This window comes from Siphateles boraxobius, unplaced genomic scaffold (genome assembly GCF_051911475.1).
Source record: "Siphateles boraxobius isolate OS27281-9 unplaced genomic scaffold, OSU_SipBor_1 8, whole genome shotgun sequence".
Classification (NCBI taxonomy): domain Eukaryota; kingdom Metazoa; phylum Chordata; class Actinopteri; order Cypriniformes; family Leuciscidae; genus Siphateles; species Siphateles boraxobius.
Window position 1 is genome coordinate 12,249,380 of NW_027509208.1, and position 12,859 is coordinate 12,262,238.

General features: G+C 36.5%; 2 protein-coding genes across 2 annotated transcripts in view; one reads left to right on the top strand and one right to left on the bottom strand.

Annotated features, from left to right (window-relative positions):
• The window catches only part of nmu (neuromedin U), a 367,892-nt gene that overhangs the window by 262,699 nt on the left and 92,334 nt on the right, over positions 1-12,859 (bottom strand). The gene's annotated exons all lie outside the window — the stretch shown is intronic.
• syne2a (spectrin repeat containing, nuclear envelope 2a) overlaps positions 1-12,859 on the top strand; it is a 103,949-nt gene that overhangs the window by 57,852 nt on the left and 33,238 nt on the right. The window contains exons 48-69 of the mRNA XM_077219692.1: positions 68-327; positions 417-567; positions 683-826; positions 1,235-1,375; positions 2,279-2,461; positions 2,563-2,700; positions 2,816-3,001; positions 3,769-3,891; positions 3,975-4,157; positions 5,306-5,395; positions 5,572-5,658; positions 6,235-6,300; positions 7,204-7,782; positions 7,891-8,097; positions 8,862-8,954; positions 9,350-9,553; positions 9,660-9,821; positions 10,093-10,218; positions 11,608-11,798; positions 11,983-12,106; positions 12,215-12,397; positions 12,533-12,679. Coding sequence (XP_077075807.1) covers positions 68-327; positions 417-567; positions 683-826; positions 1,235-1,375; positions 2,279-2,461; positions 2,563-2,700; positions 2,816-3,001; positions 3,769-3,891; positions 3,975-4,157; positions 5,306-5,395; positions 5,572-5,658; positions 6,235-6,300; positions 7,204-7,782; positions 7,891-8,097; positions 8,862-8,954; positions 9,350-9,553; positions 9,660-9,821; positions 10,093-10,218; positions 11,608-11,798; positions 11,983-12,106; positions 12,215-12,397; positions 12,533-12,679 — 3,768 coding nt within the window. The remainder of the gene's footprint in view (positions 1-67; positions 328-416; positions 568-682; positions 827-1,234; positions 1,376-2,278; positions 2,462-2,562; positions 2,701-2,815; positions 3,002-3,768; positions 3,892-3,974; positions 4,158-5,305; positions 5,396-5,571; positions 5,659-6,234; positions 6,301-7,203; positions 7,783-7,890; positions 8,098-8,861; positions 8,955-9,349; positions 9,554-9,659; positions 9,822-10,092; positions 10,219-11,607; positions 11,799-11,982; positions 12,107-12,214; positions 12,398-12,532; positions 12,680-12,859) is intronic.

The window sequence follows — 12,859 nt, forward strand, 5'->3', positions numbered from 1 at the left end:
GTAATATGATTAATGAAGTAAGCTGTGCATTAATTCATTTCTCTTCGTGTTTGGGTTTGCTGGGCAGCTCAATAAATCAAAGGAAGGTCTTGGCAGTCTGCAGAATAATCTCCCTGACTCATCTATGTTGACGGGATCCCTGGTGGATCTTCAGGGTGTTCTGAGCCTCACTGAGCATCTTCAAGATAGGATTGAGCAGGAGCATCATACACTTGCCTCTCTACAACACCATGTGGCACGTTTGCTTGGGGTCTCAAATTTGCAGCAGCTGAAAGTTTCCCCTCAAATCTGTCAGGACTTGCAGTCTTTACAGGGTCAGTGCAGAAGGTAAGACTTATACACACATGCACATAAACATATACATGTTGAGGAAATTTTCAGACTCTACATTTATAGACCTTCTTTTTCATGCATAGTCTCAGAGATCAGAGCAATAAGATCCGTCGGGAGGTGCTTTTTGAGATCCAGGAGTCGGGTCGTGTGCAGGAGGAGATGAGTGCCATTCAGCAGAACGTTCTCTCTCTTTTGACAGTTTTACAGTCCGAGTCAGCTGCCGAACAACTACAGGTTGGTGCTTTATGGCCTGTTTTTTTGTTTTGTTTTACAGGGAGAGTGAGAGAAGAGTCTGTTTCTGCAGTGTTTGCTGTTGATATTGTATTAATTGTGTTGTATCACACTGTAGGAAGTCAAAGTGGATTTGGTGTCACAAAAGGCTCGATTGCAGGACGTCATAGACAGAGTGCAGAACAGATGGAGCTGTGTACCATCAGAGATTCAAATCTTACAGAACGAGCTCAACGTCTCCCTGCAGAAGGCTAAGGACAAAGTATTTACTTTATTTATCTTTAATTTTATTATACTGTGAGATCAAGCACTGTTTAAGCTATAGGTAGAGTGTGTTCAATGTTGAAAAATGTTGGAAAAAGCATATTGTGTATGTATGTATATGAATATTATTAATGAGCATGTTTATATGAATATAGATATCAATAAAGGATTCTAAAATAAATTATAAAATAAAATTTGTGAAAAAGGCAGTCAGTCTCCATTATAACCTCCAAAATTGTTTCATATATTGTATATAACACATAACATAACACAAAGACACTTAAACTATAACTGCCATATTTAATTATATATATATATATATTTATATATTTTTATTTTTTATTTTTTTTGAGTGCCTTTGTGTTGTTTTTAAATGAAACCTAATACAAATGTAACTCTGTTTCAGTTGGCCATGGTCATGGAGAGAAGTGGTACTCTTAGTAAAATGATTGAGCAGGTTGGAGAGGTGACGGTGGGCTTGAATTGTGTAAATGCCCTGCTAAAGCAAACAAGTCCTAATTGTTCTGAAGCTGAACGTACACAAAAGGTACTTGTTCCCTTCTTGCCTCCACATGCACATTATTGAAAACATCTTTCCACCAATTACCAGTGGGCAAAACACTCAGGAAAACATGGGCTATTACTCAGACAGCTTAATTTTTTCTCTGTCATTACTTAGTTTTGTGTATTATTTTGTTCTGTTTAATCTCTTATTTATTTGTTTTCTTATACTTTTATTGTATTTTTTTAATTTTGTAATTTTATGTATATACCATATTTTCTGGAACATAAGTTGCACCTGACAATAATTTGCACAGATCAAAATTGCATTGGTGAGAGAGAAAAAATAAACAGATGTTATGAGTCAAATTTTATTATTACATTTAGAAATATTGTAATAATACCGATAATTAAAACAAAGCATTTACAAACATTATAAACAAGTTTTAGTTTCCCTCACAACACAGTATTCAGAACAGAACAGGATGAAAAATACAAGTATAAAACAAACAGTGGCATTCATTATAAACAAAATTTGCTATAAATGCCAAGACTAATTAATATAAAACGCAACGAAATTACCGACATCTGGAAAGTGTGCTATACAAATAAATTTGGGCTCGCATACTTCTCTCATTCAGCACAGATCCAAATGTGTGCGTTTTGCATGCTTGACGTTAGTTTTACATTTATATAAGTCGCAGCATGTTTCAGATGATAAAAAACGCAATAAATATTCTGAAGAATGCTGTATGGAAAGAGAGAGAGAATGTCAACACTTATTGTATGTACAGAAAACTTCTGTTAAGTATACATTTGTAGAATCGTAAAAACAAATGACATATTTAATGAACTGATCTTCCGTCTTTCACATTTTACATTTGTGTCCAGTGAAATATGATGTCTACACTAATTGAAGTCTAATGTGCATGTGTGTGTGTTTGTGCAGCGTATATGGGATGAGCTGGACCAGTGGCACACTCGGATAGCTGAGCTGGAGGCTGAGGTGCAGGATCTGGCTGAGCAACAGCCTGAGAGAGCACACATCCTCATGGACCAGCTCACGGAGCCACTGCAGCTCTACCAGACCACAGCCAAACAGGCCGAGCACAGGACCGCCCTTATCAGCAAAGTCAGACGTTACCCATAATCCTTGTTTTACAACATAAGCCAACACATAATGCCACTGATAGCAACCGTGACTTCTTGTGCCTTGTGTTTTTCTCCCATCAGATCCCTGCCTGTCTGCAGGACTATGAGGGTTTACTCAGTAGCTCCAACTGCTGGTTGAAAGAGGCTCAGTCCTGGCTGGTTGTCCCAAGAACCTACACCACTGTGAAATGCATCCACTGCCATGCCAACTCCCTCAAGGTCAGTTCAAAGCCTCACACTGAAGCCTTTTACAGGTCACTTCTAGTGAGACATACCATACTTTATTTAGATGGTATGTAGCAACTTGTTAGCAACTCTTATGGCATGTCTGTAGATGATGCTGGATGAATCGGAGGGATACAGGGCAGCTGTGGACACCTTCCTGCCTGCCCTGCTGGAGATCACTCCGGTGTGTGACACCACTCCTCAACAACAGCTCCTCCACCTCTGTATACAAAATATCACACTTATGCAGCAAAGCGTCCTGGACCCTCTCTCCCACCTTCAGCACTTGGCAGCTGTAAGAAATATCTTTACTTTCAATAAATAATTGTGTATGTATTTAAAGTAAGATTTACATATTTTCTTAGGATTTACAGTGTAAGTTTGTCACTATACCAAGTTTTTAGTTTCATCAATACCAGTGACATTTTATGATCCCTGTTACCCATTTCGATACCACAGCAAAACAATTATGCTATTGAATACTGTCCTTTTATTTAGAATATATTAACATCATTAAAAAAAAAAATTCAAACAGTAGTGTTTGTGTGAAGTAAACATTTTATTGAAAAAAGTTAATTACAATAGTCAAAAAATACAAATTAAGTAGATCATGCTGGACTTTTTTTCAGGTAAATTCAATAAAATCAAGTATTCAAGTAATAATTCCAAAATCCAACATCCTTGCTGAATACAATTATTAATATCTTACTGGGAAAAAAAATCTTACTGACCCCAAACTTTTGAACAATAGTGTAGCTGACTGTGTTTGCATTAATATCTCATAAATGTGGGAAATTTGACCAAGAAGTACATCAAATTGAGGCATTGGGCAAATTGGGATACCAGAAAAACTGGTATCATAACATTGTTAAAATATTAGTATTATGGTAGAAGCATTAGCTGTTTTGATATCCCTAACAATGTATAGATAATTTGGAGGGTTTTATGAGACCTACATAGCATTGCTGGAATTACTTATACTAGTATATAATACTGTGATAACACTTTTTTTTTTTGTTATATTGCAATTTTAATTGGAAGTCACTTATAACTTATGTGTAGGAGATGGATGCCATTGAAACAGAAGTGAAGACGATGGAGAAAAATATAGCCAAGATCAGAACAATCCTTTCCACTACTGACACAGAGAACATTTCTCCTGAGGAATATCTTGAGGACATGCAGGTACTGTGCGTCATATATTTCTATCATCTGTTTGGACTGTAAACATCTACAGCATCTCATATCCCTCCAAATTTCTGTTACAGGTGATTCTGGATAATATCCAGTCCATGAAAAGGACCATTGATGAGATTGAGATCTGCAGGCCAGGCCTAGGGCTTCCTGCTGAGGCAGAGCAAACTCTCACAGCCTTCCACCGGGCTCAAGAGCTCCTGCAGCCCATCCAGGAGCTACAGCAGCTCAGTGTGCAGCGGACCACAGCGTTAAGGGTCTGTCGCTTTAATAGTTTGCTTGTGTTCAGTCAGAGGTTTCCAGTTTACTGAGCTGGAGTGCGTTTTAGATTATTTACATTTACATTTATTCATTTAGCTGACGCTTTTATCCAAAGCGACTTACAATTGCTATATATGTCAGAGGTCACACGCCTCTGGAGCAACTAGGGGTTAAGTGTCTTGCTCAGGGACACATTGGTGTCTCACAGTGGATTCGAACCCGGGTCTCTCACACCAAAGGCATGTGTCTTATCCATTGCGCCATCACCACCCCATATTTAGTTCATGAAAAGCATATTTCAGTAGTTGGGGATTTAACCTTGTTTTTTTTTATACAACATGAACATTTTAAGTTACAACTTATAAGGAAGATAATTTGGGAAAATGTCCATTTTAAAGTTACACAGAGTAATTTTTGTAGAGATTGGGCTAGTAGATCTGACAGTCACATCTCTAATGACACAGAGGCATGTATGCAGCATATTCATTGATAGTAATTGCTTCATGCAAAATAAAACCCCTTTTATTAGTCTGCTGATATGAATAATTTCAGTATTCATTTCTTTAGAGGTCAAACTTTTTTAATGAGAAAAAATTACTGCACCCTCAAGTCACATTAATTTATATAGCGCTTTTAACAATATAGATTGTTTCAAAGCAGTTTTACAGTGATAATAATAAATTAAAGTAACAGAGATTGTTTTGGCTTTACAGCAGCTCTCGAATAAAGTTTTTTTTTAACAGTTTTTTTGACACATCCACAACTAGACCAAAGGTCTTTTTAAATCTAGTTTGAACATATTACTTGTTCAAGTTTTTAGTGACCGTGACCGGCGGGTGACCTCTCCTCTTCACTTTCATGTCTATGGGAATGAGAGGAGGAGAAAAGCCTTGCATTTAAAGCCAACTCAGAGAAGGGATGTGTGGGAACCTTGAATATTCTGATTGTTCATAAAAAAATAAGTGCTTTAAAACCTCAATATGGTGCATCAGTAAATCATTACAGACATGGCTTTATTGGCAAAGGCAACAGTATGTTGTTAAGATTCTCCCATGGCTTTTCTCATGATCTTTATCATGTAGCGTTGGTTTGTCCAAGTTCAAAAACTTGGTGAAACTGAATAGTTTGCTGATTTTATTTGCAGGCCTCTATTGGACAACCATCTGAAATGATTCTCCCTTCAGAACAAACCATAGAATTCACGATGCCACACTTTTACTCTGGAGATGGGAAGGTAAGTCAAGCAGCTCAATCAAAAATATACACCTCAAAATCATGCCTACTCAAGCTCAGACAAAAATTAAGATGAGGATTTAAGACTAAATAAGACTAAATCAGCTTATTAGTTCTGTCACTGTAGGTGACTAAACCTAAAGAATAATATGTCCTCGCATAACCCTGGTGAAACAGGTGTCAATGGAAAGCCCTTACAATGAGGAGGAAGATGAAGACAGTCAGTCTTCATCCTCAGGAACTCTCACATGCAGTGTTCCAGAGGTAAAGCCTCCAAAACCTCCAATTTATCTCCCAGTCTTGATGCATCGCTTTGCCAAACCCTGAATAAGAGTACATTTCTGTACTCTTGTACACTCTGGACCTCTTTGCTATGGCTGTTCATTTGCATACATTTAATGTTTTATTTATATAAATTAATGAATGGAAATTATACGAATATACAAATACAACTAATAATTATAATTATAAATATAAATAAATGTATGCAAAGTTTTATGTTTATATATCTCTATGCTATTCTATTTTAAATATATTTTCACAGGGATTGGTCCTGTTACAATGACTTTCATGCTTTTGTTAGTCTTGGAATTGCATGATCACAATTTGCTCAACACTGCTGTTATTAGAGTTTATGCTATTATTAACATCTAAATTTTTTTATAATTCAGTTAGCTTTGCGAACAAGCTCTTTTGCTTTTTTTTTGCATTCATCGCAGAATGCCGAATATAACTCTTCCAATTCTTTCAGTAACAGCTGCTGTCCTCCATTGTCTTTTGGAAGTCTGTTCTAATACTCTGGACTATCATCTCTAATAATTTTTTCTTTCTCTGTACCAGGACCCGGATGAGACAGTTTTGGAGGAGACAGATGCTGCCTCTGCTGTAAGAGAGATTGCCACTAAGGTATAGACTGGCCCCAATGGAGTAACTTGATTCTCAGGAACAAACTTTGTGATTTCTTGATTAATGGCAGGCAGACAGACATCATCATCATTCATCATCATTATTCCTCATATTCCTCTTTGTGAACTGTGTAATACCGACTTCTGATTGGATGAGCCCTGCTCAAAGGCATTGTTCTGTATGAATTTTGTATGAATTTGATCATTTGCAATGTTGATTGGCAACCACAAGCTGCCTGCCATCAGAATAATGGACTGCACTACCATTCAAAAGTTCTTGAGTCTATATGATTTTTTCTTTTTACAAAGAAAGAAAGTTTCTTAAGATAACAATAGCTGCAATGTATTTGTTCATTCCTGTGACAGAAAAAGCTGAATTTTCAGGATCATTACTCCAGTCTTCAGTGTCACATGATCCTTCAGAAATCATTCTAATATGCTGATTTTGTTTATAAACATATATATATATATATATATATATATATATATAATTGTTTTTTGGGGGGGAAACATTTGGTGATTCATTTTTTTCAGGAGTTCTGAATTTATTTATTTTTTCAAAAGATGCATTTATTTGAAATAGAAATATTTTGTTATAAATTGTAACATTTGAACCTTTGAATATTTCTTTGCTGTCACTTTTGATCAATTTAATGTGCTCTTGATTCCCAAACTTTGGAATGGTAGTGCATATTACAGTAATTGGCGGTTTTAATTATTTAAAAAAGGACTCTTTATTGAAAATTGGTGTAATAAATTGTAATATTGAAGTGTTTTTTTTATACCATGGTTAAGGGGGTTTTAGATGCCAGAATACTTGCTTTACCCATGGTAAAATCACTGAAAAGTTGATTCACTGATAAAAGTTCAGTGATAATGAAAAAATTCATTATTTCATTTTTAGGAATCATCTCCTGAAGAAGAAACTGATTTTGCTGCAATCAAGCATGTATTACAGGAGTCTGACACTGGAAGTTGTTTACCAGAGCCTCCTGGATTCTCTGAAATGCCTGCCATAGACAGCAGACCAGTTACTGAAGAGACAATATGTCTACCTCCACTAACATCCCAACTCTTCGAAGAATTTACAAATGATAGTTATCTGCAGCCTGACAGTGCAACTAGAGCTCAGGAAAAACCAAATGAGTGCCCAGAAACCAAGGTCACTGAAGCAGTACCCTCAAAGCCAGGAACAGACTCAGAAATCACCATGTTAAAAGCAAGTGACACCAGTGAATCGATCAAACAGTCTGAATCTGTAGATCTGAATAAAGTATCTATAAACACAGAAATGAGTACAAGTGATCAAGTGAAAATGGCAGTTCATAAGCAGGTTTTGACCCCAAAGCCTCCCGACACAGAGACAGCAAATGTTACTTGTGATGACCAGACCCAGACAGAGACAAAACCCATAGTCGCCACAGCTCCTCTAATACTCTCCTCCCAGCACAAAGAATGTGTTCCACAGGAAGATACAATGCTGGTAATCTATGTGAAATCCAACTGTAAACTCACATGTATCATTTCATTTTGAAGTACAGTCCATTTTGAAATATTTGTATGACTAAAAACTCCCCTTCCAACTCTCTAGGACATACAGAGAGATCTGATTGAGGCCATCGTTCACCAGAGCAGCAGCCAGTCTCAGGAACACTCATTTCAGCACACAGCAACTCTCACTGATCTCTCTCAGTCTGAAGGAGGAGGTGAATATCATGATAGTTTGGTCCAGTTTCTCACCTCATTGAAGGACACATCTGAGACACTGGGGTCTTGTCAGGATATCAGTTCTTCAGAGGTCAGTTTCAGCTCTGATGCTTACTAAAAGTGAATGAGTGTCTGTGTGCATTTTCTGACATGTGTGTCACCTTAACATCTAACAAGAATTCAGGATTCAACCAGTCTTTGACATTTTTACTACCATTCAAGTTTGACGATTTTTGAATGTTTTTGAAGTCTCTTATGCTCACCAAAGCTGCATTTATTTGATCAAAAATACAATAAAAAAACTAATATTGTGAAATGTTATTACAATTTAAAATAAGTTTTGTCTATTTTAAACTGTTATTTATTTCTGTTATCCAAAGCTGAATTTTGAGCATCATTACTCCGGTCTTCAGTGTTACATGATCATTCAGACATCATTCTAATTATGTTGATGTGTAGTTCAAGATACATTTCTTATCAATGTTGAAAATCGTTGTGCTGATTAATATTTTTGTGGAAACCATGAATCATTTTTTTCAGGATTCTTTGAGTAGAAAGTTTAAAAGAACAGAATTTATTTGAAATAGAAATATTTTGTAACATTATATTTATAAACTTCCTTGATGAATAAAAGCATTTTTTTTATCTTAATGACCCTAAACTTTTGAACGGTAATGCAGTTAACTAAGAAAGGACAACGTAAAGCAGTTCATCTGCAATTTAAGCAAAATTGCTTATTTTTTTAATTTAGTAAAAAAAAAGTTACTTTCAGACAAGTGGCTGATAGAACACATTTCTCAGAGCCTATGAGTCTGATTCTGCCTTTCTATGTGTTTTTATTTCCTGCCTACACAGACTAGACAGCATATGTTAGAGATTCCTGTGTCTGCATTGAATGCCAGTGAAATACAGATGAGAGACACGACCAAACTGTTTTCAAGCATCAAGGTATCATCAATTCACTTGAAAAGTCCACACAAAACTTGGTACAAAGCTGTCTCCTCATAATGTAATGATATTTAATTTGTAAGTTTAATACACAGCATGACCTTCTAAAGATGTATAAAAATTAAAAACAATTCTCAAGACTAAGAAAATATTGCTTGTATCTTCTCTTAGTACCTTTTGTTTTACTGTTTTTTTGTTTGTTTGTTTTTTTGCATAATTTCCATAAAATTGTGTTTTAAAACTTTCCAAATACACATTGTACTTTAGAAAGTTCACAAACTTGTCTTATAGTAGCGTTAGTAATAGTTTCTTATGTAGGATCGATCAGTAAGTGTAAAGCATGGCTTAGCAAAGGGTCAGTTCTGATGTACTGATGCAAGTGTTTGTTCTGTAAGAGTCTGCAGGGCAGCATGTGGACTTTGGCACTTGACCGGTGGAGATCAGCAGGACAGAATAATGTTGAGCACCAGAGATGTTCTGAAGCTCTTCTGAAGGGTCTGTGGGATCTCCTGGAGCTGGGCTCAGAGCGGCTGCTGCGCAGTCAGGCTGCACAGTCACAAAACTACAGCCAGCTGCACAGTCAGCTCAGAGGACACAAGGTACACTATATATTTTAACTGACCCATTTATGAGATGATAAGTTCATTTAAATATTTTTGACCTCTTACATGACTCTCATAATGTTTGCACTTGACTGGGTAACAGAAATACTTCCAAGATTTGGGGCAGAACCTTATAATGGTAAAGCTGCTATACCATAAGATGCCAGAGGGGGCACTGCAGGGCCAAGCAGAGGTGGAGCAGTTTATATCAGATCTACAGGATCAAGCACAAAGTCATGGGATCCAAATGCAGCACAGCTTACAGGTACAGAGAAATTATACTTCCTCAGACCTTAATCTTATCAATATTTTTCATTTCATTAAACTTTCTCATTATCTAAGCACTCTAATGCTTTCATAATTTAGTCTTACTAATCCAATTTACAAACAGGCACTCATTGCGTCAATTAACACTGTAGTTAGGAATAATTAAAAATTACTAAACAGATATTTCATATGAGTATATGACATGCGCATTTCTGTTGATCTATTTTATGCAACAAAATCACTCTCTTAGCACTCGGTATGTGTTGTAGGAGTGGTCTTTGTACGAGGAGGTCACTGAGAGACTGTGCAAGCAGTTGGATGAGATAGAGACAGACTTGTCCAGTCTGGATTTAGAGCCGGAAGGAGACCTGCAGGGTCAACAGCAGTCCTATGAGGTTAGTTTCCCACATCTATGGGAATGCTAATGGCTGCCTCCTGGGTATTATTGGAAAAAATAACTTTTCAAAAGATTTTTGTTGTTGTTGTTGTTTTAAGAAATTGTATTCAGAAAAGGTATATTAAATTGATCTAAAGTGACAGAAAAGACATGTATAATGTTACAAAAGAGTTCAGATTTTTCAAATAAATGCTTTGTTTATTTACTTATTTTTAAAACCAGAAAAAATATCACGGTTTCCACAAACATTTTAATCAACACTATTTTTCAACATTGATAATAAGAAGAAAAGTTTTTTGAGTAGCAAAACATCAGGATCATTTTACACTGAAGACTAGTGTAATTATGCTGTAAATTCAGCTTTGCGTCACAGGAATAAATTACATTTTAAAATAGAATAAATGTATTTATAAATGTGTAATCATTTCACAATATTACTGTATTTTTGATCAAATAAATGCATTATTGGTGAGCATAAGAGACTTCTTTTTAAAAAACATTTTAAAAAATCTTACTAACCCAAACTTTTGAATGGTTCTGTATATTTATTTCAATAAATCTATAGAAAAATCAAATTACATTTTTTTGTTGTTTTTTTTTTTTGTTGAGAATTTTACTGTAAAAATAAGACAATTGCAGATTAAGAAAATATTTTTTTCAGTACTCTCTGACCCATGTCATGTGGTAAACAATTAAATTAACATTCTGTCAAAATTAGATGCAACACAATTTAGTCTTTCTTGTCTGAATTAAGTCACAAAGAAGTTATAATTGACTTGGTGATGGAGGACTGTCCATATTAGTTATTTGGTTGAGTACTACCCATCTAAAGCAGCAGAAGTATTACAAATCTGAGGTGTGTGAGTGGAGCAAAGTTAATGGAGAGGGTCTTCTCCTTTCTTTGGCTATATGTTGCATGAGAATCTTTTTTGGTCCAGCACACAATGTTCCTGATTAAATTACTCAGAACGATAGGTGCCATATCTGTGGAACTTCATGTCCTGCTGCCTGCATTGGCCGCTCTTTTATGATTTTCCCTCTCACGAAAGCTAATTTCTCAGCTATGCTGACTCGCGCGGAACAGTCAGCAGCGTATGGTTGGTTGCGTTCATATTATTTTCCCCTTCATGACTACCAAAGCTCATTACTCTGGACTGATATAGGAACATCAAGCAACCCTTTTTGTGTCTGTAATAGATGTACATCTCACTCCCATTCCCACAAGCCACTCCATCTGAGCAAGCGGATGAACCACTTAAATCACCTTCGGTTTTGAGTAACTGAGTTAATTGAAATATATTTATTCGCCATGGTTTTCTGTGTTTTAGACATTAACTTGCCAACTTTTTCTTCTTTTCCTTTTCCTTTTTCACTCTCTCATTGTCAGAGGTTGCACAAAGTCCTGGATGACACAAGACCTCAGATGTGGGAGAGCCAAGACCGACTCAGGACCCTACAGAAAAAGGGTTGCTGCCAGACCTCCCCAAAATCACGACTGTTAATACGCTGGAAAGATCTTCATAATCAACTACAGCAGAAGATTCATTCCACAAAGAAGATCCGAAAGAATTATGAAAGGTTTGAGAAAAACACAGTAACCAAATAAGAAATGATTAAAATTAGCAAAATGTAATTTTGTTGGAGGAATTAAATGGTGTAGTGGTACATGTGACCCACCAGTTGAGAAATACTGTTTTAGAAGACACATTGTTATATCAGGTAGCATAAAGGTGTGTATTTCTGTGTATTTGTGTGTGTGTAGGTTTCAGCGTGACTCAACAGAACTAGAGGAGTGGATGAGTTGTGCTCATGAGCGCGTTCAGAAGTGGAACAGTTTCTCCGATTCTGGTCTATTGGACTCCAGAATGGTCTTGACCCAGATCATGGTGACTAGAACTTTATTAGTTTTCATCTCTCTTTTTTATATCATGTGACCACATGCATCATGCCCATAATGCAAAAAATGAGACCTTGGTTTTGGTTGTGTGCCACAGGAGTTCTTCAGGGTGCTGGTGTCCCGTTCGGCACAGAGAGCTTCTGCAGAAAGCACAGGCATGCAGATACTACAGCTGACTGACAGGAAAGCTCCAGGTCTGCGCAGACAACTGGCTCAACTTGAGCAGAAATGGACGAACCTGACTAACATGCTACCCACCCTCCACCAGACACAGCAACAAGTACGAATAATGTCTGTTTCTCTCTCTTCCTCTCTCTCTCTCCTTGCATCTCCTCCCTTGTTGATCTATTAGGAGCAAAGCTCTAGCAAGCAGATATATCTTTTTTTTGTAAACATCTTTTTGCCATCCTGTTAGATGTTGACAAGCCAGTCTCACAGTCAAGTCTTGACTGATTTAACCTCCTGGCTGGAGCATGTACAGATCCGACTGGAGGATGAAAGCTCACGGGTCCGTCATGCCCTTGGCTCCTCTGAGCTGTCTAGACATCTGCAGGCTTTGAAGGTATTGCATCTAATCTTTTATTATTTCTGGTTTTCTGGATAAAATCCTACTGATTATTTTAAGGTAGGAATGGAAAAAATATTGTTTTGTAATTATAACTTATATATACTGTATAATATTACACTGTTAAGAACTGTAAAGTATGTTTTTCTGCTACTATTTATATTAAGCTATACTGCA